The 27,696-nt window shown below is 31.7% G+C and overlaps 2 protein-coding genes across 3 annotated transcripts; both read right to left on the minus strand.

Moving 5' to 3' along the window:
* Positions 1–16,034: 16,034 nt before the first annotated feature.
* On the minus strand, positions 16,035–17,837 carry LOC101502012 (cationic peroxidase 1-like). The gene is made up of 4 exons (XM_004497273.4): positions 17,587–17,837; positions 17,011–17,202; positions 16,635–16,800; positions 16,035–16,547 (listed from the first exon to the last, which is right to left on the minus strand). The coding sequence occupies exons 1-4, from the start codon at positions 17,794–17,796 to the stop codon at positions 16,129–16,131; spliced, it is 987 nt and encodes a 328-aa protein (XP_004497330.1). The 5' UTR covers positions 17,797–17,837; the 3' UTR covers positions 16,035–16,128.
* Positions 17,838–20,067: 2,230 nt separating this feature from the next.
* On the minus strand, positions 20,068–26,491 carry LOC101501687 (protein RDM16). Of its 2 annotated transcripts, none has more exons than XM_012714819.3 (6): positions 25,859–26,491; positions 25,198–25,482; positions 24,605–25,054; positions 24,311–24,505; positions 24,041–24,201; positions 20,068–21,346 (listed from the first exon to the last, which is right to left on the minus strand). In XM_012714819.3, the coding sequence occupies exons 1-6, from the start codon at positions 26,399–26,401 to the stop codon at positions 20,464–20,466; spliced, it is 2,517 nt and encodes an 838-aa protein (XP_012570273.1). In that variant the 5' UTR covers positions 26,402–26,491; the 3' UTR covers positions 20,068–20,463. The 2 variants fall into 2 exon arrangements, with proteins under 2 accessions (XP_012570273.1, XP_073223334.1); XM_073367233.1 differs by lacking the exon at positions 25,859–26,491 and having other exon boundaries at positions 25,198–25,316; positions 25,399–25,482.
* Between the last annotated feature and the right edge of the window lie 1,205 nt (positions 26,492–27,696).

Consider the following 27,696-nt stretch of genomic DNA (forward strand, 5'->3'; position numbering starts at 1 on the left):
CCAATACCAGCTTTGTCAAATATTCCAGATTGAGATCCCATTATCTTTTGAAAAGTTTCAGTAGATTTAACAAAGTTGGTAATGTCATTTTTTAGTTCTTCAACCTCTACTTTTAAAATTTCTTTTTCTGTGTCCTCTTCTGGAAGATGAATTCTGACATTCTTTTTATTTAAAAGTGCTTGTTGCTTAGATAATTTCTCATGAGATAACTACAAATCTAGAATGATTTTTTCATACTTCTCATTCTTTGCCTAAAGTTCCTGATTGAGTTTCTTTATTTCATAAAGTTGATTTTTGAGAAAACCACATTTATGAGATAAAGTATTTGATTCATTCAAAAGATTGTCAAATTCAATTTCTAATTGTTCACAAGAAGGACATAGTTCTGAAATACTTACTTTTTCAGTTTCTGATTTTGCCATGAGACAGAGGTTGGCTTCTTCTTCCTTCTCTTGCTCAGAGGATGACTCGTCACTGTCATCCCAAGTAATCATCATGGATTTGTTTTTGTATGGAAATCTTCTTGAGTTCCTTTTGTTGAGAGAACACTCAGTTTTGTAGTGTCCCATCTTGTTGCATCCAAAACAAGTTATCTGACTTTTGTCAATTTTTTCTTTTTGAGGAGATCTTCTATCTTGTCCTCTTCGATTTATCATCCTCTAGATTCTTCTGGAAATCAGAGCGAGTTCATCCTTTTCCTTAGATAGAGGATACTCCGAGCTTTCCTTTTTCATGACATCTTCAGTGTTCTTAGAAGATGAACTTTCTGCTTGACTTGTTTTTAGCGCAATCATTTTTTCTTTTCTGCTAGGTTTGTCAGCCAACAATAATGGTTCATGAGCTTTTAGAGTACCAACTAAATCTTCCAATTTCATGTTGGTCAAGTCTCTTGCTTCTGTAATGGCAGTCACCATTGGCCTCCATTCATTTGGTAAACTCCTTAGGATTTTTCTTATCCTTTCTTGAACGGAGTATACCTTTCCAAGAGATCTCAAGTTGTTTAAAATGATTGTTAACCTTGAGAACATTTCATCAATAGTTTCCTCTTCCTTCATTTCGAATAGTTCGAAATCTCTTACTCCCATGTCAATTCTTACTTCTTTCACGTGACTTGTTCCTTCATGATGGATCGTTAGAGTGTCCCAAAGCTCCTTAGCACTTTTGCACTCTTCGACTCTATCATACTCTTCCCTGCTTAAAGCACACGTTAGAAATAAATGAGCTTTAAAGTTTAGGAGTACCTTTTCATTCTCATCAGCCGTCCATTGTGCTTGAGGTTTCACATTAGAGGTTGCATCTGCGTTGTTGGTTCTGATGACGTGATCCCCATTTTCCACCACGGACCATATATTGTTGTCTTGTGATATGAGAAATAGTCTCATCTTACCTTTCCAGTGGTAGTAATCTGTACCATCAAAGTAGGGAGGTCGACTGGATGATCCTCCTTCAGGAATATACTTAGCTTTAAACATTTTTGGATCTTTTTCCCTTACACTGTTAGGTGTATTTTTCTAGAGGACCTTGCTCTTATACCAATTGATGTAGCTAAATATCACTAGAAGGGGGGTTGAATAGGGATTTTGCTGTTAAAAATAATTTTCAAGTGTTTTAAAAACTATTCTCTTGCAGAGGATGGCAAGCCCGAGGATGGGTTTTTCAAAACCTTCAAATTTGAACCGAGCTAAATAGTGAAAGGGAAATATAAGATTGACACACACTGTTTTTATACTGGTTCACCCAAACATGGCTACTTCCAGTCCTCACACCCTTGTGAGATTTCACTAATGTTCAAACAGATCAACCTCGGACATAGGATGATTACAACTTGTGTATTCTTAAGCTTCACCAAGCTTACAATCAGATTTCAAATATTTCCAAGTGTATCTCACGTGGAAATTACAATGTGATATGAGAGTGATTGATTCTAAATACTTTCTCAAAAGATTAACAAAGATCTAATGTAGGATTGTAGAAAGTATGAAGAGATGATGGATGTTGCTTCTTAAAAGCTTTAAGATCCTTGATCTTTTTAATGCAATGTATTTTGTGTTTGATGAAGATGAGCTTGCTACATTTTATAGAGGTCTTATGATATTCATTTCATATGCCAAGCTTTTTATGACCGTTGGAAAATCCATTTTAGAAATGCCAAAGTTTTTCCTCATAATTACGAAAATGTCATTCAACTCCTTGGATAGATGCAATCCATGTTCAAGTACGAGGTAGCAGATTTTCTCGGTACTTCGGGCACGTGCTTTCCTTTTCTCTTTCCTTTCTTTAATGTTTGTAAGTTTATGTGAAGTCATTTTTGTTCTTCTTTCTTCAATGCCTTGTTAAAGCTTCACATGTGAACTTTTTCTCTTTCCTTCATTTGTAAGAACATGTGATGTCTTTTTCATTCCTTTCTTCAAGGCTTTGCAAAGGCTTCACGTGTGAAGTCCTTTTCTCTCTCCTTGCCTTAAGACATGTGAGCATTTCATTTTTGACTTATTTGTTGTTGCCTTTTTGAAGATTGACTTTATAATATTTTTAAATCACACAAGAGTGATCTTATATGTCTACTTGTAGCCTTTGCCTATGATATGATGGGTTGCTTTCAAAAAGTGTTGGGATGCTTTTCAAGATGTTGACTATAGACCCATCCTAGTGTAATCCTTCCTCGTACCTTTCTTTTGCCTCCTTACTCCTTTTCTTCAAAAGCTTTTCTTTATTCATTCGTTAATAGTATTTTGCCTTTGTTGAATGAATCAAACAATTCATTCTTTAATATTATTCTGCCTTTGTTGAATGAATCAAATAATTCATTCTTTAATACTATTCTGCCTTTGTTTAATGAATAAATGTAATTCAAATCAACGAGGATGCAGAACTGCCGATGGTGTTAGGACTAGAAATTCTCTAAAAGAAAATACTAACAACATGGCCATGATATCACAAGTTGAACCCAAAACAATTGATCGAGCAATTTGTGACAAATCATGGGTGGAAGCCATGATGGAGGAGCTGTCACAGTTTGAAAGAAACAAAGTGTGGAATCTTGTGCCCCATCCTCTGGACAAATCCATCAACGGAACTAAATGGATATTTAGAAACAAGTTGAATCATGATGTAAAGGTTATTAGAAATAAAGCAAAATTAGTAGCACAAGGTTACAACCAACAAGAATGAATTGATTATGATGAAACATTCGCACCCGTAGCAAGACTTGAAGCAATAAGAGTCCTTTTAGCTTATGCTACTCATAAAGGTATCAAACTATTCCAAGTGGATGTCAAAAGTGCCTTTTTGAATGGGTTCTTAAATGAGGAGGTATATGTTCACCAACCTCCAGGGTTTGTGGATGAAAAGAAGTCTAATCATGTGTTCAAACTCTCAAAAGCTCTTTATGGATTAAAGCAAGCTCCTCGAGCTTGGTACGAGAGGTTGAGTTATTTTCTAAAAGAGAATGGATTCGTAAGAGAACAAATTGATAACACCACATTCAAGAAAACTCTTAAAGAGGATCTGTTGATTGTTCAAATATATGTAGATGACATAATATTTGGATCCACAAATGAAAGAATGTGTAAAGATTTTTCTAATCTCATGCAAAGTGAGTTTGAGATGATTATGATGAGATAATTAAAATTCTTCCTTGGTTTACAAATTAAAGAACTGGAATATGACATCTTCATCTCTCAAGAAAAATACACCAAGGATCTACTTAAAAAATATAACATGAGTTCGGCCAAGAGTATGGGAACTCCTATGCACCCATCCTCCATGCTTCACAAAGATGATGAAGGAACTCCAATATCTGAAAAAGAATATAGAGGGATGATTGGATCATTATTATACTTAACAGCTAGTAGACCTGACATAGTCTTTGCAGTAGATCTTTGTGCAGGGTTTCAATCCTCCCCTAAAGAATCTCATCTTATAGAAGTAAAGAGGATTTTGAGATATCTTGTTGGCAAGATCAACCTGGGAATTTGGTACAAGAAATGTTCAAATCTTGACCTCATAGCTTATTGTGATGCTGACTATGCGGGATGCAAAGTTGAATGGAAGAACACAAGTGGAGCTTGTCAATTTCTTGGTAAATCTCTAATAAGTTGGTCATGCAAAAAACAATGTATCATTGCTCTATCAACTACAGAAGTTGAATACGTATCAGTTGCACAATGCTGCTCATAATTACTATGGATTAAAAATCAACTAGAGGATTACTCTCTAAGGTACGCAAAAATTTCCATCATTTGTAATAATACAAGTGTCACTAATCTTTCAAATAATCCCATTCAACATTCTAGATCTAAGCACATTGAAATCAAACATCATTTTATTAGAGATCATGTTCAAAAAGGGGACATATAATTGATTTTCATTGACACTGAAAATCAGCTAGCAGATATTTTTACCAAACCTCTCTAGGAGGATTGGTACAAAAATATCTTGGAGGAACTCTCCATCATAAATCTGTCCAAAATTATTTAATTAAAATTTCTTTTAACCATTGTACAATAGTTGTATTTCTCTTATTGTGATTGTTTATTTGTCAACATTATTCCTGCTAAAAGGTCTCATCTGATTTTTTTTAAAAATAAACCAAAGGATGAGAGGATGGTAAAACACCAGAGGACACAATGTCCATTTTGGTGAAACTCCCTCTTGTCACGTCAGACAAGACATGCATGCGCCTCTTCTTCCACTGGCCAGTCAATGTGGCACGAACTCCTTGGCTTTCGCTCTACATTTAATGTGCATACGGCTACAGCTGACCGTTGCATCCACTCCTCTAGGTTGTCTCATCCATCATCATCATGACCTCCTAGTGAAACGGCTACCTGCCTCATTCTCCTTCCTCTAACGTTCACTCTCTTTCAAAATTCCATCCTCCTCTATTTAATCCTCCTTCCTCTATCTAACATTCAACTCTTCCAACTCCAAACTCTTACGCGTTCATCATACTTCTTTATTCTTATTCCAAATTTTATTCACAAATGGCTCACACTAAACTAACTGCACAACGCAAAATGTCTGACCAAGCTCCAAAAGACGTTCAAGATGATTAGTCAAGTATTTAGTATGATAGTCACAAAAAAGATCACCCAGAAGCAACTCATCGAGAACCTTTGAATATCATTCCTCCTCCTTTGCAATCTGCATCTATTCCTTCTCCATCCACTACTCGTAAATCCACAAAACGCTCATCCTCCAACACATCATCCTCTCAACCCATTAGACGATACTCCATAATTATGTATGGAGTTGTTTCATCTAGAAAGACGCTTCCCCAGGACAACACCATTCATGTTGTCGACTCTAATGATTCTAAACAAACACTATCTGCAGAGTTCATACCACAACCGCCTCCTACAAAAACCACCTCCAAAGCTTCAACACCTAAAAAGGCTAAATCACCTTCACATAAACGAACATCCTCCTCTTCAAAAACTTCTGCTAATGTCCAACTATTTGATTCTCCAGTCTTGGAGACTAAATATGTTTCAAAATGGCAAAAGAAATTGGTGGTCAATGGAAAAATCATTGACCTTGCTGATCTAAAACAATGAGGTTTTAACGTGGAGGAAATGTTTGATCAACTTGGATGGACATCCTTCTTATGCATCAATGAACTTGGATGGGGTTCATTGATGTGTAAGAAAGATGTCCATCCAAGTTGATCAAACATTTCCTCCACATTAAAACCTCCTTGTTTTAGATCAGCAAGGTCAATGATTTTTCCATTGACCACCGAGGATGAGAATTTTTGCGTACCTTAGAGAGTAATCCTCTACTTGATTTTTAATTCATAATAATTGTGAGCAGCATTGTGCAGTTGATACGTATTCAACCTTTGTAGTTGATAGAGCAATGGTACATTGGTTTTTGCAAGACCAAATTACTAGAGATTTACCAAGAAATTGGCAAGCTCCACTTATGCTTTTTCTTTCAACTTTGTCTCCAACATATTCAGCATCACAATAACCTATGAGGTCGGTGTTTGAACATTTCTTTTACCAAATTCCCATATTGATCGTGCCAACAAGATATCTCAAAAATCCTTTTTACTGCTCTAAGATGAGATTCTTTAGGGGAGGATTGAAACCTTGCACAAAGACCTACTACAAAGACTATGTCAGGTCTACTAGCTCTTAAGTATAATAAGGATCCAATCATCCCTTTGTACTTTTTTTTCTTCCAGATATTAGAGTTATTTCATCATCTTTGTGAAGCATGGAGGATGGGTGTATAGGAGTTCTCATACTCTTGGCCGAACTCATGTTACATTTTTTAAGTAGATCCTTGGTGTATTTTTCTTGAGAGATGAAGATGCCAGATTCCAGTTGTTTAATTTGTAAACCAAGGAAGAATTTTAATTCTCCCATCATACTCATCTCAAACTCACTTTGCATGAGGTTGGAGAAATATTTACACATCTTTTCATTTGTGGATCCAAATATTATGTCATCTATATATATTTGTACAAACAACATATCCTCTTTAAGAGTTTTCTTGAAAAGTGGTATCAATTTGTCCTCTTATAAATCCATTCTCTTTTAGAAAAAGAACTCAACCTCTCGTACCAAGCTCGAGGAGCTTGCTTTAATCCGTAAAGAGCTTTTGAGAGTTTGAACACATGATTGGGCTTATTTTCATCCACAATGTCGGGAGGTTGTTTAACATATACCTCCTCATTTATAAAATCATTCAAAAAGGCACTTTTGACATCCATTTGGAATAGTTTGATACCTTTATGAGTAGCATATGCTTGGAGGATTCTTATTGCTTCAAGTCTTGCAACTGGTGCGAATGTTTCATCATAGTCAATTCTCACTTGTTGGTTGTAACCTTGTGCCACTAGTCTTGCTTTATTTCTAATGACCTTTCCATCCTCATTCAGTTTGTTTCTAAATATCCATTTAGTTCCAACGATGGATTTTTCCAGAGGATGGGGCACAAGATCCCACACTTTGTTTCTTTCAAACTTTGACAGCTCCTCTATCATGGCTTCAACCCATGATTTGTCACAAATTGATTGATCAATTGTTTTGGGTTCAACTTGTGATATCATGGTCATGTTCTTAGTATTTTCTTTTAGAGAATTTTTGGTCCTAACACCATCGACAGTATTTCCAATGACAATATCAGGAGGATGATGCGCTACTATTTTCCACCCTTTTGGAGGTTGCTGAGAGGTTGGATCAGAATACCCCTCTTCTTTTGGACTGGGTGCTTGAGAGGATAATGTTCATCTTCTTCAGATTTATCAATATTTTCTAAACACAAGTCATCAAACTCATCAAAAATAACATGCATGGATTCCTTCACAGTTTGAGTCCTATAATCCTATAACATTTTGATGATGTGGAGTAACCCATAAAAATACCTTTATCAGATTTTGGGTCAAACTTTTTCAAATTTTCTTTATTATTTAAATTGTAGCAATAACATCCAAATATATGAAAATAGGAAACATTCGGTTTTCGGTCCTTCTATAGTTCATATGGAGTTTTGTTTAAAATCTTTCTAATGGATGCACGATTTGAAATATAACAAGTTGTGTTGATAGCTTCGACCCAAAAGTATTTTTCAGTGTTGGCTTCATTTAAAATAGTTCTAGCCATTTCTTGTAAAGTTCTATTTTTCCTTTCAACAACTCCATTTTGTTGGGGAGTTCTTGGGCAAGAAAAATTGTGAGAAATACCATTTTCTTCAAAAATATTTTTAAAGGATTCATTTTCGAATTCACCTCCATTGTCACTTCTCACCGAGATAATTTTTTATCCTTTTTCATTTTGAATCTTTTTGCAAAAATGGTGGAATGCCTCAAAAGCTTCATCTTTATGTTTTAAAAATAAAACCATGTAAAATGAGAGAAATCATCAACAATTACAAAACCATCTCTTTTTCCACTAAGACTTGGAGTTTTGATAGGACCAAAGAGGTCAATGTGAATAAGTTCAAGAGGATGATTTGTTGAAACAATAATTTTTGAGTGAAAGCTACGTTTAACTTATTTTCCTTTAACACAAGCTTCACAAACTTTGTCTTTCTCAAAATTAATTTTTGGAAGGCCTTTCACTAATTCTAATTTAGCTAATTTCAAAATAGTATTTAAGCTTGTGTGACCAACTCGTTTGTGCCAAACCAATTTATCTTTATCAATGGATACAAAACAAGATTCAGTAGGTAAATCATCCAGATATAGTTCATATAAATTCTTTTTTCTAAAACCGGAAAAGAAAACTCTAACCGAGGATGAATGTTTAACCTTGCATAGAGTAGGCTTAAAAATAACTTCAAATTCAGTATCACATAATTGACTAATACTTAGCAAGTTGTGTTTTAATCCATCCACATGTTGGGCATTTTCAATTTTAGCAGAATTATTTTTACCAATAATATTTGTACCTTTTATTTGAGCTTTATCATTGTTACCAAATGTGACTGATCCTTCATCATTTATCTCCAAGGAAATAAAGCAGTGCTTATCCCCTGTCAGATGCCTTGAGCATCCACTGTCCAAGTACCAAAGCTTTCTTTTGTTGATCAGAGGATGAACCTGTGTTAGAGTTTAAAAGTAACAATCATACTCATATCACTTTGTAATTTCCATGTAAGTTACACTTGGAAATAGTTGGAACTTGTTAGAAACAAGATTTAAAGCTTGGTGAGGCTAAAGAATACACAAAGTGTACTCAACCTCTGTGAGAGGTTAATCAGTTGGATCATTAGTAAAATCTCACAAGTGTGCGAGGACTTGACGTAGCCTTCTTTGGGTGAACCAGTATAAAAGTTATGTGTGTCATTCTCTATATTTTCTCTTTCTTTTACTCAGCACAAATTTAAAGGTTTAAATAACCATCCTCGGGTTCACATCCTCTTAGAGAGGATATTTCAAAACACGTGAGAAATTTTTTAAAACAGCAAAATCCCTATTCAACCCCCCTTCTAGTTATATTTTAGCTACAACACTATAAAATATAATAAAACAAACATGATAATTTGACAAGTTTGGCACGTGTCAGTTAATTAGAGTTTTAGACAAATATAAAGTTTCTATTAATCTATACAATATAATAAAGCAAACATGATACTTTGGCAAGCTTGACATGTGTCGGTTAATTAGAGTGTTAGGCAAATATAAAGTTTCTGTTAATAGAAACTAAACAATATAATAAAGCAAATACTTTGGCAAGTTTGACGTGTCAGTTAATTAGATTGTTAGGCAAATATAAGTTTCTATTAATAGAAATAACCACCTCATTATGCAGATTTTTTTAAAGAAAAAAATAAAACTGTCATTACATCACGATTTGACATGATGCGTCCGTTGAAAATTTAGTGGTCAATTAAAAAATAAGAATAATGAATTAAAAATAAAATACAATCAATTACTGGATAGTTTTTTGAAAGTAAACACTACATTAGCAACCGCTTCAAATTAATTTAATTAAAAAAATTATTTTATTTTTTTACCAAAGATTTGTTATTCATATTTTTGTGTTTATCTTTCTCTGATGTCTGAAAATAAAAAACCATATTTTGTCGATTCAATTTCTCAAAAAAAAGAGTTATGTAATTTGGTTGTTAGAGTTGTACGAATGTGGTTTCTGACTCATCTGAATGTTAAACAAAAATTTTATGCGATGAAAATGGTATTGATGGATGACAATGTTTAATTATTTCTTTTATAAACTCAAAGTTTTAAATGATACACAAACGTATTTGTTATGTTATTGATTTAACAAATTTGTGTTTCATATTTTTATGGTGATAAAATTCAAGCAACAGTGCAAAAAGTTCTTATTTTTCGATTTGAGACTAATATTCTTAAGGAAGTTGTGTACAACTTTTGTTGGCTTGGTGTTACGTCTAACTCTGGGTCATATAGAACAATTGGACACCAATTCAAATTGAATTTGCAAAATAGTACAATGGTCTGAGAATTAGAAATCAGTTTGGTCACAACGTCTCCATACTCATTCATTTCATTCCCATAAATTCAAAATATTGACATAAATTACTTGATTGGTAAATTTATTTCAATTTGTCATTGTTATTTTATTTTAGTTATTCACATTTTAATCATTATTTTTTTAAATAGATGTCATGGGAGTTTTAGTTGGAGTGGGACAACATAGAGTTTATGAAAGAAATGATGTTAGTACAAAATTTAAAGTTATTGAGATAGAGTCAGATGACTAAGGCTTTTTTATACTATATAAATTTTTTCAGTATTTAATAATTTTCTCTATTAATTATTAACTAATTTTATTTTCTTTATGTAGTATAAGGATTTAATGTACACTATTTGGACCCTATGTTGATAAACTAAATGCATATTTGCAATCCGGTTATAATCAAAATGTTGTTGTACTTGCTCAGTTTCTAAAAGTGAAGATGTTTCATGGTAAAAGCCAACTACAAAATGCAATACTAAGCTTTTATTCAACCCTGAAATTTCTGAGTCAGTTTCTTTCAAACTCAAGTAAGGTTAAAAGTAAACTAGAAGTACTACCAACTAACTTATTCAATTTTTTTTTTATTGAAATACTAACTTTATATTACATCATCATCAGACACTCAAATAATTTTGGCTTGCCAACTCAACCATTGACTCATAAGAAGGATACTTCTTATTTGAGTTTAGAAGAAGAATTTTTAAGTCTTTTCCAACGCATGACTATGGAGAAACTTAAAGATTGTCAAAATGTAATTTTTACAGTTTCAATGTCATATCTATTACGGTTCATTTAGTTTTGTTAATCATATATTTTATTTATAATTTTTACTTTTTTTTATAGGATATGGTTTGTGTTTTCTTTAGTACAGTTAAACATATTTTTGGTAAAAGTAAATAAATATTTAAGTTATGTCAAATATTTTGAAATTACTTGTTAATATGCACACAACATTAAATAATGAAATTCTCCATTTCTATAAAGGTATAGAATAAACCTCAATTCAAATTTAATACGGTCAACAGTTAATACAGTTACCGTCTTTATTTTTAAAAATAGAGTTATGCTGGTAAGTACGACAGTCAATTCACAAAGCTTTGCAAATGTTAAATAAACTAACCAAACATGAATAATGTGGTTAAATCAAATAATAAACAATGGAAAATTGATAAAATCCAATTTATAGTAGTGTATTTCGTGAGTCCGTATGTTTTGTCTTTAGTAACTTCCATCATTTTCCTTAAAAAAAGTCAAGATCCTAAAACAATAGGTTTAGATTTTAAATTCTCTCTTTTTTCTGATGTTAATATCAACCATTCGATTTTCATTCATGAATAGTTTAAATATTCCTACTGAAGTGATTTATTTTTTTTAATAAATTAAACTTGAGTGATGGGTTGTTTCAATTAATTTTAAATTTTAAATTTACGAAATATCAAATTGATATTTTAAATTGTCTAAAATAAATTAAAATATTCCTTTCGTTAATTATTATAAGGAGTTTTTTATTTATGAATTAAGAAGTTTAAAAAATATTTTGACACGTTAGACAACTAAAATGAACAATCTAATAATTTGAAATTTTGATATTCTAAATTAACCGCTTATAATTTTATGATCTAAAATGATAATTTACTTGGTAGTTTCACTTAAGTAGTAAATCCATTTCTCATAAAATGTTGTTTTTTTTTTTTAGGAATTGATGTGTACAAAAACAATTTTTACTAATGGTAACAAATATGACATGTCATAAGGCAAAATTAATCAATCACAAATTTCATTTCATAAGAATTGAAATTCGTTTTGATAGCAATTTATTTTATATATTTAGTGTTTACTATTCTGTCTCAAAATATAAATAAATTTAAATAATTTATTTTAATATATTTAGTCTAATATCTGACTATTAAAACAAATACATTAACTTTTTTAATTTATTTTTATTTATATTTTAAGATAGAAGAAGTACTAGGTTTTTATGTAAGAGTTCATTGACTAAAATACAAGAATAAATAAAAATAGTTTTTAATTATATAAAAACTGTAATACATCAATTTTGTCCGACTAATTAAAAATCATTTTTAAATAATAATAAGAATAATATATAATAATATATTTAATAAATATTTTACAATCATTTTTTAAAATATAAACATCATCATTTTATGATTTAAATTTGAGTATATATTAAAAATAAAATAATATAAAATTAAATAAAAAAAGGAAATTGTGAATTACAACGAAATAATTTTCATTTATTTTTTATTTTTTTCACAGTTTTATTTTATTTTTTTTCTTAATTTGATCTGCCAATTTATTTATTTCATTTAACTGTTTTTATTATTATTTTATTATTTTACTGTTTTATTTTATTGTTGATATGTCCATTCTATTTTATGAAGCCAACCAACACCCTCAACCTAGCACAGTTTCCTTGGCAAAATTAAGGCACATTTTTTATTTTCTTTCCATTTGTTTTTATTTTATAAACATCCTATAAATCAACAGAAAGAAAATGTAGAGAAAAATTATTTCCTTAATTATACTTTGCTTAAAAATAGTTACAAAAACAATGTAAAATCCAATTAATTTTTTGTGGGTAGCTATGTAACGAAGGGAAACATTAACAGTGTCCCCTAAACAGAACTGAGAAAAGGGAGGGAATTTTCTAAAAAAATCTATAAACGAGAGAAAGGTAGAAGATCGGTAAACAAGAGAAAGGGTAGAAGAGTGAAGATAAACAAATTTTACCCGCAACAAACTCAGATCCATAGCTACAAGGATATTCAAACTCATCTTAACAACTATCAAAGAGAACAGAGAAGGCACACGCCGCATCGAAAAGGCATGTATTTTCTCTTTATTTTGTTTCAAACTGAAATATGAGATTTTGTTCATATTAGTTGGCTTAAATTTTGTGTATTTGAAATGGGTGTGACGTATTTTGTTTGAGAGATTTGTTTTGCAGTGTTGTGTTTGGAAATCTAAAATTTGTTACCACTGGTTTGGTTAGACCCTAGTTTTTTTACCGCAAGCATTGTTCCAGCTATTCTCTATGCAACTATGTATACGTTTAGTTTAGCGTTTATCTATTCTACACATTAGTAATGCATTTATTTTATTAAATTATTATTTAGTATGTTTATTACATTTAATATAATTGATTCTGTTTATTATAAAAAATTATGAACATAATTAACTAGCAATAAATATCCTTTATTTTACGTTATAATAATTTTTTTTTATAATTAATATTAAAATGTTTTTTTATTTAATAGCTTAAGTTCTAAGTTCATATATTTTTCTTTTTGCTATTTTATTTTCGTGTTTATTACTAATTTAATTTTGAAGAATTATTTAAATTTATTTAATATTTAGTATTTTTTTGTCTTTTTTTTCTTAAAAAAAAGAGAAAAATAAAAATAAAATTATAACTAATATTTCATTAAAATTAACTAGATGTGACATCTTTTTAATCATTGAGTTATTAGAACACAAATTGTGACAACTTGGTGGTTCTAAATATCATCTTCACAAATAAATTAATAAATTAAAATCATAACCAAATTAATAAGTAAAAATTATTGAAAGTTAACTAAAATAACATATTTTAATCCATGAGTTGCATAATACAATTTATATATTTTTATAAATAAATAGAACTAAAATCAATTTTTTAAAATTTAATTAATTAGACGTGTTTATTTTAATTTTGGAGTTGTTAAGACACAAGTTAAACATTTTGTTGGTTTTAAAACTCAATTTAAAAATAAAAAATTTCTTAAGAGGATATAAATTAGATTTGACATCTTTTTTTTTACTCCTTGAGTTTTGAGACACGAGTTGTACAATTCGATCGTCTTAAGACTCATATTTTAAAATAATTATTCAAATCAAGTAAGCTTTTTTAAGTTCGTCAAATTTAACTTTTTTTTTATAACAAAATACAATTTATTTAAAAGCAATCAACGCATTCACATTTTCTACCAAGAACTACGTAGCTTTGATTTCTCCATCGCACCATGAGATACGTAGGAGCAAGATCACACTCTTGTCAAACACACTAATAAAAACTTTCGTTTTTGTTCTACTATTTTTTAACACACTTTTATCTCAAAAATCACATTTATAAAAACATTTTATATTCATATTTAATAATAAATAGAAATAATATATATTTAAATTGATATAATTTTGCACAATTAATTATAGGTAACCGTATTTTAACGTATGTCGTAAGGTGCTAATACCTTCCCTACGCATAATCGATTTTTATATTTTTTTACATTTTGAAGGGTTTTCCAATATTTTCCCTATTTTAAAATAAATTTTGGTGGCCACTCTATTGAATTCGATGAAAACTTAAAATTTTAGACCACGACAAAAACATTTGTAAAAATTAATCAATGCATCTTTGTAATTTAAAGAGGGCCTTATAAATATATGTCACAATTTTACAAAAATTCTTATATTCAAATACTCCTAATTTTTACATATATTTAACATTTTATTTTTCATTTATTTATCTTTCTATCACATCAATATATATATATATATATATATATATATATATATATATATATATATATATCACACCACTCTATCTACTTTTGTCTCTCTCAAAATATAAAATAAATTTTGTTGTGTGTCCTAACATATTCCTTTCACAAATGCATCTTATATAAGGACAAAACAGTATATTGCGATGGCATTAAAGGTATACAAGTGATAAAATTTGTTTACCATTACCTAGCTAAATGTAACTTTAGCCATTGATTTATAATATAAAACTTCAATGGCTAAGATCTTTTAAGGGCAACTTGTTGTAAAAAATAACAAGTTTGAAATGAGTTGTATATTAAAAACTTTGTAACTATCCGTTGCAAAAAATAATTGCATTACTTATATTGTACCAAAAGAAAACTTCATACCTAGCGTAAATTGCTGTTAAAAAAAAAACACAGAATATGCCAATGCCTTTCTTTTTTCTATGTTTTTAATAATATTTTTTATTAAAACATATTTTTATTTAATATATAAAAGAAATTTTTAATATATATATAATTGTTAATATACACATTTATAATTTAAAAGGTGTATGTATTTTTTTATAGATAAATGTAAATTAATAATCACTGTATATAAATATTTGTTCGGCTCCAATATAAATATACAGTAATTATTGGTATAATTTATTTCGTTTAATAAACATTTCGTCGCAAATATATTTAAAGCTAGACTTTTTTTTACAGAATAAAAAGCTGAAATTTTTTTACAACAAATCTAGAGCTTTTATTGAAAAAAAATCTGGAGCCATAAACAAACAAAAAAAAGTAACTGATAAACTGGTTATTGTAGGTTTTTATATTTGTGTATGCCAAATACCACCGGATATTTGTGTATGCTAATTATCCATATTAGAGATGAAAAAATATAAATGTTTATTAAGTGTTGTTGAAATGTAATTATAAAGAGTTATTGGTGGGACTTATCGAGTGAACTATTTTTAGGTGTTGGATTTGAGAAATTGAGAATTTTTTCAAATACTAATATAAAAAAATTATAATTAAATAATATGTAACTTAAAAATGAATGATATGCAACTTTGAGACCCACTTATACACTAAAAAAAAGCAAGTAATAGTATCACCATTGTGATACTAGCAATGAGATTGAATAGGTCAATTAACGTTAAACAAGAGTTTGAAGAAATTAGATTTTGATATTTGGATAGTTAACTCATTTAACAAATATTTAATGCTTCGGGAAGATGCAAGAACTAAGTAAAAGTCTTCTAACAAAATTCAAATTCAAAACCGCATACAAAGCATAGGATCCATTTTGCACATGGAACCAACCACGGATCGAGATTCATTTTTTTGATATTATAAATGATTACCAAGAAAAAATAGTACTGGATCTTCGACTGTTCACATGTGTAATAATATTATTAATACCAAAATATATATAGTATACTCCAAGTTTTGTAGTAGCTAGTACCATAGTCCAATACAAATCATACTTTATAAAAAAGTTGTATTGGTGCAAATTAACGAAATGAATTTCAGTATGGTGATTGACTAATTTGCACTTATGACAATTTATTATTAATTGAAAGAATTATAATAATACACACATGTGACATGAGCAATTATTTAGTATGGTGATTAATAAATAATTAAGTAGTAGTGGTAGTGTTTGATGGAGTAGTATTGATGACCCTACAATTTAGCCTAATCTGACCATCAGTTCCAGTAAGTGGACTAAGATTAGTCATTTTGAACATAGCAACTGCAAAGTCTTTTTTGAAACGTCCCATGTTTCTACTATATCCTCTTACTTGTGTATTTGTGGATGTTCCATTACCAAATAGTTGTTGGTCAGAGTGTACAAGACCCTTATTTATAACCAAGTTTTGGTAGAAAGCATTGTCAAATACAAATGGGGTAGTGGTGTCAAATGGAGATAAATTGTTGTCTCCACCTTCAAAGGGACATGCTGCTTGCATTGATTCTGCAAATGAAGGGTCTATGTTTGTTTCATTGTATATCCTTGCTCTGAAAAATATGCACCTCACTAGCCCTATTGTGTGAGCACCTGAATCAAGTTTATCTCATATTAAAATAATACTAAAAACAAGTACATGATATATATATATAGTTATATGAAGGGAATTATTTAGACCTGATAAAGTAACCATTTCTTGGGTAGTGAAACCTTTCTTATCAAAAGCAGAGACAAGGCCATCAAAATCCAAAAAGGGAGCAGGTAAATCAGAATTTGAATCAGCTAAACTTGCTGTTGTTGAATCTCTTCTTCCTAATAGTACATTCCATCTTTGTCCACCAAGCTATAATTAAATATATTTATTAATTAATAATTACATTGTATATAATTAAATGTGATTTTGGATATATATATATATATATATATATATATATATATATATATATATATATATATAGTGCGTCTATTTATTTAGTGTTTTTTATATATCATATATATATATATATATATATATATATATATATATATATATAAAATTGTTTGTTATACTTACAGCAGCAATACCATCTCTTGCAGCAACGGCCAAGATGTCAGCACAAGAGACAACACCAGGACACATTATCTCCAATTGAGATTTGATGTCATCTATTACTTCAAAACCTCTTAATGAATTTGCATTTGGGAATGAATTCTTTTCACCTGTGAAATTTTCTGTGTCGTCTAACAATACTGATGCATCACATCCCTGCATGCACATATATCACTCATCAAACTTAATTACAAACATGCAACATGTGCATTCAATTCAAATGCATATATATGTCACTTCAATAGTTTCACTTTGTAACTACAACAAAGTTTTTTAAAATTTTCTTATTCACATATGTAAAATAATCATTAATATCGTTTTAAAAATCAAAAAAGTTTTGAATAGTTTCTCGTATATATCATTTTTTATAATAGGTTTAAAAATAATAATTTTCATTAAAGTGGAGAAACACAAACCAACTTCTAATTTTTCTTAAAAGAATCTCTATTTATTGAATACAAAAATTATTATTTTTATAATGTGTATGAAACAGCTCCTAATTTAAAAAGAAATATAAAGATATGAAATGAGATAACTTGCTTGAACAAAACAGTCATGGAAATGGAGTCGTAGCAAAGAAGCTCCCATGCGGCTCTCATTGGAAACAGCCTTTTCAACTATTTTCCTAATTGTGCGAAGAACTTTAGGACAACTTTTATCATAGAAATCATTTGATAACTCAGCTGAAGCTATCCCAATCACACATGTAATAAATAGCAACCAAAATTTAATAGAAACTACTAAAGCCATATTGCAAAATGTAATATTTGGGTGTGGTATTGGACAATGAAATGTTACCCTTTATATAGAAACCTTCAATTTGCTTAATGGTCAACTATGCAAAATTCAAACAAAAGAATATATTGACATTTGACTATTGCAATATGAGCTATGTGAGGAATAATAAACTTGCATAGATATGCATGCAATTTCATATGATTGATTAATTTAGATGAGTACAGAAAACGCGTATGTAGTGTTAAAGCATGTTAGCTGTATCGTTTTTAGACAATTTTGACTTCAAATTTTTTCCATATTTTGATGATTGTAGAACACTGTACTTAACCTACAATCCCGGATCTAGCCAAATCAAATAAAAACATTAGTTTATAGTCGCCACCATCACAATGCTTCAATAAGGCTTCCTCATTTTTTTTATTTGGTTTTGATCTTGTCAATTGTTAACTTTCGAAATCGGTTAAAAAAAACTCTTGATAGGTGATTTTCTTTTGGATCAAGTGATTACGCCAAAGAATGAACTATGTCAATGTAATGATACAATTAATGCAAATAAAATATATAGATTTTGATCGACGATGTTTTAAATTGATAACTACAGTTAATATTTATAGATTAAATATTAAAACGTAAATTTTATTAGTTGCGAGTCATGGTCAATTAAAGATCGTGTCTCAACCACTTCAAATCGATTATTTTCGCGTGATTGTGTCTACGATTGTGAATTGTCCTACCTAAGCTACAATTCTCATGTTGTTTGGCTTGAGTTAATGCTTGTGTGCCTTATGTTATTATTTATTTCCTAATCACGGATCCTAAACAATAGTCGTGATTTTCCTCTCACTTAATGCTTCTCACAAACATAGAAAATTTGGTTGTAATCGAATCAAATCATCATAAGCGCTCATTTTTCAGTTTTTGGGCGTATAATTGAGAATATTTTTTAAGGTGTAACCATATCATTTCTCTTTAATTTGCTTGCCGGTCAAAATACATAACTAGAATGTATTTCAATGAGGTAGAGTTCCGATTTATTCAAACAAATATTAGAATAAGCTGTTGCAAAAATATAAAAATAAAAAAAGTAAATTTAGACGATGACAACTTATTGAGTTTTGGTTGAAATATTATATAGACCGCAAGCCTGATCAAATGTGTATGTTGAAGAAAAAAATCTAGATCAACTATACCTTGCTTAAATTTGATAAGTGGAATGGGTTACAATATTTTATTTCATTATGAAAAACAAATGCCCCAATATATATATATATATATACATATATAAAACCCCAGAATCATGGACAATCCGGGATAAAGCCCCTAAATTAAGGGCATTAGATCAGACCACACAAAACCTAAAAAATATTTTATTTATAAAATTGTCTCTAAATTTTATTATTATTTAATTTATACTAGCAAAATACAAAATATCATTTAATTAGTTACCACCCTTACTAGTTGGTCCTGTTAGTTTTATCTAACATCCAAGTCTTTCACTATTTTAATTATTGTAGAGATCAGAATTATATCAAAGTTACTTACATTAATTACAAACATTAATGACTCAAAAAAATTACGAACATTAAGATTTTTTTTGGGGCAACATTAAGCTTTCTGAACAAATTTTTAGAATCTTTTTCATTATATTCACTATATAATTACCATACATATTTCAGGAAAAATACTATATCCAATTTTCTAATTTATTTTCATTAAATTTCAAGTTATTGTTGTATCAATCGTTAATAAATTTAGTGACGAAATAAAAAATTATATTCTAATTTTTACTCAACCGTAGTTTTAAAATATCTTATTCTATGAATTTAGATGTAAATATACGTTTGATCAAAAGCTCTAAATATACCTTTTTGCCATCCTTAAAAGTCTAGTTCAATTGAAAATTTAGAATAACTTCTAAACTTTATTGAGTACATCATTTGTAAATGACACTCATATAAGAGGATATAAGCTAAGTTTGATGGTTAAAATGATGTGATTAAGAAATTAAGTTAGTGAGATTGAAAATTTTTAAAAAATAATAATAATTGTAAATGATGGACTTAATTTTAAGCCATGTCGCACACGCAAGTACACACATGATGGACTTGTCTAGCTTAAAACTTGTATTTTTTCATTTGTAAAATTAACATAATTTTTTAAAACAGTAAATAAAGGCATGCATGGGCATGAACGTGATACTCATGCGGCATGAGTCATGCCATACCACCACCCGTTTTCATTGAAATTGAAACATGTTTGTAAGACATGTGAACATTACCGATATCATAGAAGCGAGATCAATACTTTTATCCCAATAAAACAAGATCAATACAATACTAGTATATTAAAACACAATAATGTGATTGAGAAAGAAAGTCAGTTTACATAGTCGGAAACATCCCAGTAAAACCCCCAAGTCCTAAGATTTTTAACCAAGTGATATCGCACATTAAATGGACACTTTCTAAATGGAAGCAAGAAAGTTTACACCACAAAATGATGTAGCAAATATTTAGCAATTTGTAAACATCATTAACCACAGGAAACAAGGGAGCACCAACAGCTATGGTATTCTTATTTTGTTCAAAACTCTGCTCAATGCAAATTGTATAACTGATCACTCACCAAAATACTGACTAGGCATGCTAATACTGATGACCAAAAACATTAGAAGATCACTTATACAGCTTCGTCTTCTACGTAGTTGACAGCTAGGTCCCAATAATGAGGAACCCCAGCATCCACAAAAACTTTTCGAGCAGCTGCTTCAGTGATGCAATCATGAACACCGAACCTATTGAAGCTCGGTTTGGCAACACTTCCTTGCCACACCAGAACACATTTATTGGCAGGCTTCTCGTCATCTGAATCTTCATTTTCTTCTTTCTCTTTTGAAACATCACTCCAATTTATGCGTCTAAGCATAAGTTTCCCATACCTCTTAATTGACTTAATTCCACCTTCAACCACAACAATGCTAATACCATCACAAATCACAGCACATCCAGTTAACCGGTTCTCTTGAGCATTAACATCGACTCTAAAGCGGGCCTTTGGATGAGAGAGGTCGTTTATCCTGTAAAGTGAGACAAGTGTATCCAGTGAATTAGGATCATCAAACAGCTTCCTCTCCTTCTTCTCACGCAGCTCAGCAGGAGTAAGCTTGCGTGCAATATTCCTATCTATGTGAGCCTGCTCACGCTCGGCAGCTGCATTACGTACTTCCTTTTCAAGCCTAGTGGGATCTTGAGTTGCTTCAGACCCAAGTACTTTCATTAAATTGCTAATCTTGACCTTTGGTTTTGGCGGTTCTATGACACCCTGTCTAATCATCTCCTGTCGCTCTTTCTCCTTAGCAATGCGCCTTTGGGTCCGGAGTTTTTTCTGCTCTTGTTTGGTTAGCTTGAGGGGTTGAGGTGGTGGAGGGGCAGGCTCAGCAGGTGGTTCAATGGGTCGAGGATGCTCCACATAAATGGTGATTTTTTCCATTTTCAGTTGGTCTTCAACTATAGTTCCATTAGCAATGTCACCATAATTTCCAGAATGCAGAAGAGCAGCATCCCTGACAAATTCCATAAGTTAACCGAGCACGTATAAACTGATAAACATACACAAACTAGGGGGAAATATAAATTTGAACAAGTTTTCTGCTTCTAATTTTTTAGTATTTAAATAACAAGACAACATCCTCAAGACAGACAATACTAGATTAACAAGACAATATCACAAGACAGACAATCCTTCTAATTTTTCATGTTAAATTGTTCATTTCACAGTCAAGTCCAAGTTTGTTACAACTTGCAACACTAAGGAGAATGATGGAATGCAAAGCACCTAAAATACCGTACTGGTGTTATGTATTTTCTCAGCAGCATGGGGGAAAGATCCCCAACTAACTGACAACCACCAATCGAATGCCCCCTGCCCCCTCCCATTGCAGCTCAGCCTATATTTATTCCTCCCATACACCTCACTCACAAACTCCAAACAACCCTGACTTCTTGCTCCAAATATACTTTACATACATTGGGCATCCCAGGACCCAGGAACCACACCTGCTTCATATTGTGCTCCACTTTTCTGCTTCTCTGCCTAGCACCACCAACACTAACATTATTATCCTCCATTGGAAATGCATCCTTCACCCAAGAAGAACTTGTAAGTTCTTCTTGCTGTTTGCTTGGACAGCCACTGGCCTTTCTCTTCTACTAATTCTAATTCTGCATGCAAAACTAAATCCCCACCCTCCCTATTTACACCACTCAGTCAGTAAGGTATGAAGCAAAGAAAGCTCATTGAGTAGTTTCTATTCATGTTTTGACAATCCATAACGACCTTCCCAAGCAACTCCCAATATAATGTCAAGTACACCCAAGGGAGCACATAGGCCTCCATCTCTACATCGACCTCACCAAATTAGAATCAGCAGCCTAAATTGCTTGTAGGGCATTGGTATGAATGGTGGAAATTTTGCCCACATCAGAGATAATGTCCATGCGACTTCTCCCTAAAACTATTGTGTCATTCTCACTCTACTTCTGCATCATTCTTGATGGCATGTTTGACGCCCTATTATACAATGAAATCGAGGGAGGAGTTGAACACGTAGGAAGTCAGGTCTAACCTGCTACACCACTTTCTCCTAAATGATTCGGAACCCCACAATTATACTACTATGATTCCTTTAGGACCAAGTTTCCCCGCAAACTCCTCTAGTAATATGGATTGTGACTCCCAAGTTGCCCGCTCCAATTTTGCGAACTAGAGAATACCAAGCTCATCCATCTCTTTGAAAAGCTGCAACGGTATGAGATATCCTCATAAAATGCATTTGTTCACCTCTACTGCAGGGACCAACCCCATCAACTGCTTTCACATCTTTAACTCAATTACACGGGCTAACCTCATCAACTGCATGTATTCTTGAAGAATATGGATAAAAAATTCTCCATCGCCTGTTCCAAGCTTGCAAACTAGAGAATTCAAGCTTATCCACCTCTCAAACAAACTTTGTTCCTAGTACACCCGAGCTAAACTCATCAAATGCATGTGTTCTTGGATTAAGGATCTTAACCCATCTCCATATATCCTAACCCATGTAAAGTTCAACAAGCAAACAACTCACTTATGACGAAATCAACCCAAATGTATCAAATCGCAAATTATTCAAAGGGATTATCAAAGTTCATCCATAACAAGCAACCAAAGTTTGTTTCAAGTTAAATAACATCATATCATCTTTACTATCAGGGAGTTGGTTAAATTAGCTTATCGTAGTGACCTCAATATTCTGGAGACCTAATCCAACTTTCCATTCAACCAAAGTGTTGTGAATTTCGAAAATGGACTCTGTAATCTGAAACACCCCATACACTATAGACAGCTCCACCTTCCAGACTGATAGCCTATACAAATCTAGATTGCCACCCAACTGATCTACTACAAAAAAGGATATCCCACCTCCTGATCTCTCGTCCACTCTGCTACACCTTTTTTTCTACACCTATGCATAAAAGTTCCCACAATGATTAGTGCTTCTCTCTAAGTGCAATGTGAACAACCCTCGTGCCATCTTCCAGCACAACCAAAAGACCTTCGAGAGAACCAACTCTGTCAGACATCTTTAGAGGCATGGATACTGTATGTTCGTGAAATCAAATCACCCTGTCCGACAAGGTAGACCAAAAATTTTAGATCCATAAAGAGAGATGGAAAGAACATGGATAGACCTGTTATGATGCAATGCACTATTCAATCAACTAAAAGTTCACATAATTACCCAGGGATACATCCCTGCCTAACTTACAAACCAATCACATGTCCAACCAAACCCCAAAACAGTCCCACCTATATTTTCTCCTCATATACCTCACTAACTTCTAACAGCCCTGACTTCTTCCTTGTTATAGAATACACTTTATACATTGGGCTTCCAGGGACTGAGTTTAACACCTTGTCCATAGTGTGCTCCACGTCTCTGACTGGTCACCCGCACACTGTAGATTTTACTAACCATCAAATACTTTCTATTCAACTAGTATTGTAGCAGTCCTTTTTAAACAGCCTAGCTAGTCTATTCCAGATTACCACCTTGTGTCTTTTTCCAACATGATTATAAAAAGAAAGTAGCATATGGTCATAACCTCTTAAACAGGCATACGCAGTATACAAACTCAATATCTTCAACACCATCCTTGAACTTCACAAACACAAAACTTATGTAGAAACCAATAGTCCAAGTAAAGAATGAACATACCACCACTCGATTTCTGGAATTTGGTCCTTGAGTTTTTCTTTGATTACAACTCTCTCTGTTATTTCTATTAAGTTTGGATTTATATCAGGAGCAGCCTTTGCCTTTGCTAACTGTGCTTGTTTGGCCTTCTGCTCTTTTGCTTGAGCTTCTCCAAATTTACTCTGTACGAGGTCGAATTAATAATAGCAAAGCACATATAAGACAATTGGAAATAAATAATTAAAAGGGAAAGTAACTAGAGTGAGGGAAAAGGGAAGAACATAAAGATACCTTCAATTTTATTGTTTCAGCATCTTTTGACCATTTTCCTTCCTCCACAAACAGGAAATTCATCCTCTTGGGCCGCAGCAGCTTCGTTTTGTTGATACCCATCCTCTCATCAAAATGAGGGTTAGAGTCGGGATCAACTTCCAGAACAGGCTTTAGTATTTCGAATGCATCTTTCTTCTGTTTGTTAATGTTGACCTGGAATGTTGAGACACAGATTGTCGAGTTATTGGTTAAGACAGTAATCTCACCTAGAAAAAGATAAATTACTAAAAGACAATTGAGAAATCTACAGACCTTTAATGTGCTAAGGTTGCTTGGCTTAGTTACATTAACAACATTTCCATGTTCATCTATTTCCCGTCCCTGGGCGTCAAGACGAAGAACAGGAGCCTTGGTTGGTTTCTGAGAGATAGTAACATCTGTTGTTGCAATCTGGCCAGGAAACATATTTATTAGAGGAGCAAATTGAGGATCATGACGAAATCCCATTCTGGCAGCAAGCTCCTGAGCACGTCTGACGGCTTCATAGTTGGGTGCAGTTGTGGCACCAGCAGCACTAGTACCACTAGCCGGAGGATTTGCAGCACCAGCGGCAGGAAAAATTGAAATATTTGCAACAGGCCCTGAAGAAGCTGATGTGACAGGTCTTGATGCCACTCCAGAACCCAAAGAGGGCACTGTAGATTCAGTCTTGTAACCCAAATGTGTGCTTTCTTGGGCATTTGAGGTAGAACTCTTATTCAACTGCACAATCAAATGCATAGCACTTAACCCATTCAGAGAAAGATGTACAATTATGGTGAAAAAAATCGGTTTCCTAAGGGAGTTGTCAGATAACTACCAAGCTAACAATGGATACTAATGATTAGAAACAATGGCCAATTTACCTGAGGAATTCTCTTCAGCTTCTCTGACAACACTTTCTGCATTTGCAAAGCCTTCTTAGCCTTAGCTAAGGCATCAATAGAGAGGCTTCCAGGTTTTCCAGCAGTTGTAGAAGACCCATCTGTACTAGATTTTCCAGTAACCTCATGAGACCTGGTAATACTAACGCCCTTATTTTCATTTGTGGTAGAAATCGAAGATACCTTGATGGGAAAGGAAGGAGGAGGGGCCAAAGATGTCTCATGCACACTAGCAGGCGCCACAGCAGGCGATCCCAAGGAAATGCCCTGAAAGAGCACAGATCAAGCACCAATAAATGCATGTCTCACTTCAAATATTCCAATAACACAAGAGAATGAAATAATTGAGCTACACCGAGTAATTAAACTGATCTAAAAATCACAGCAATGGACGGATAAGGATTGTCATATAAATTTCTCGGCTCAGGTATATCAGCATTCCCATTCAAATCAGTAAACAGTGACTTAAATATATATATATAAATAAAAGTATAAAAAGATACGTACAATTTGAATTGATATTCTAAATCACCACCAATACTATGGAATCAAACATTCCTACAAAGTAATTAAAATTTATATCCACAAAACTATAGAATCAAGGAAATCAAAGAAAGTAAAAAGCATAATAAAAGAAGCTCACGTTTTGCAGTGAAGCATTGTCTTTGGAAGAGGCAAAGCCATGGACACCATCAGTGACTTCCTCCTTGACCTTGGATTCATTGACATTGACTTTAACTCCTCCATTATTATTATTATCATTATCATAATCTTCTTCTCTCTTCACTTTATCCCCAAATTTCCTACGTTCCTTCTTCACCTCATTTCTCTCATCGGAAACCCTAACTCTCTTATCCTCCAACTCCCGATCCTCGCTGTGTTCTCTATCTTTCCGCTTGTGAGAATGCGAGGAGTGTCGCGGTTCCACTGAATCTTCCCTCTCTTCATCGCGCTTCACTCTAGACCTACCTTTGCTACCCTCTCTTTCGTCTCTATCATATAACCTATCTCTATCTCTGCTTCCTTCTCGGTCTTCCCTGGATTTGTGGTCGTGCTTGACATTACGGTCAGATCGATTATGGCGGTGGTCATCGGAATCGTGGCGGCTCCGGTGGTGCCTGTGGTCGCGGTCGCGTTCGGAGTGTCGATCTCTGTTTCTCCTATCTGATTTCTCTCTGTCGTCCATTTTAGGGTTTGGGAGATTCTCTTCCCACCCTTTTTCTATCGTCAATTGGGACTGGGGATCACTTAGCTTAGCATAAAAATAAATTATTGAAAAATAAGTATACTACCGACTAAAAGGATATTTTTGCATTTAACTTATATGTAAACATAATTGTTTAAAATTATTTGAAATTTTACACAATAATTTTAAACATAATAGTTATGATATTCTACAACTTCAGATAATCATAATTATTTAAATATTAAAATTATTTGAGTTTTTAGACGATAATTTTGAAGATAACAATTATAAAAATTAGATGACATCGTTATTTTGAATCTATGATTTAATATAAACATATTAAATCAATTTAATGATTAGTATCACTTTAATAAAAAAATATTGTTTCAGTTTTCTTAATTTTTAATATAATTTTAGTTATTATTTTTCTATACTATCATTCAATAATTGTCATGAGCACAATTTATTACAAAACATTATTATATTTTTTTATTAAAAATAGTGAAAATTTTATCAAAAGAAAAGTTAGTAAAATAATTTTTTTTTCTAATTATTATTTTTTTAATGTAGGAGACGAATAAAATAAATTAATTTTTAAATCATCAAAATGTCAATTATTTTAATTCTTAATTAAGTTATGGACAATTTTAATAATAAATTGCATCTTTTAAAAATTATTATAATAGTAAATTGTATTATTGTGGATATAATATGAGCTTCGATTGTATAATATTATTTTTTCAACAAATTGCATAACTTTAAATGTACTTTATTTTATTTTCTGGAGGATAACAGGCCCAAGAACCAAAGCCAATATATTAAAAAGAAACTATAGCAAGTCCATAAATCAAGGCCACAAAAATATAATTTACTATATACCCCTTACAATATATACTCGTACCCCCTACAAACTCAATTTACCTTAAGTTTTAACCAAACAAAAAAAATCAAATTTTCATTTCACCGAAAAATTATGAAACGAATGATTAGAAAGCTATGTTGATTACAAAGTTATGGTCAAATTAAATATGCAAATTCATTAGATTACAAATAAGATAATTTTTCATATTCTTAGAATTGAATATTAATTGTGAATTAGAAATTAGAAACGAAAATATAATTGACAAAAATTAAAAATTAAAATTAAAATTAAAATATCTTGAAGAAGTTTACGGGGACGCCTTACCTTATTCGTAGTGCGGGTTGTAACTGCTGTATGTTGTTTTTTATTTTAAATAATATATATTTGCATAAATAGTTTTACTAATTAGTTAAAAGTTGATAAAAATTACTAT

The sequence above is a fragment of the Cicer arietinum genome, chromosome 4 (genome assembly GCF_000331145.2).
Source record: "Cicer arietinum cultivar CDC Frontier isolate Library 1 chromosome 4, Cicar.CDCFrontier_v2.0, whole genome shotgun sequence".
In the NCBI taxonomy this organism is placed as follows: domain Eukaryota; kingdom Viridiplantae; phylum Streptophyta; class Magnoliopsida; order Fabales; family Fabaceae; genus Cicer; species Cicer arietinum.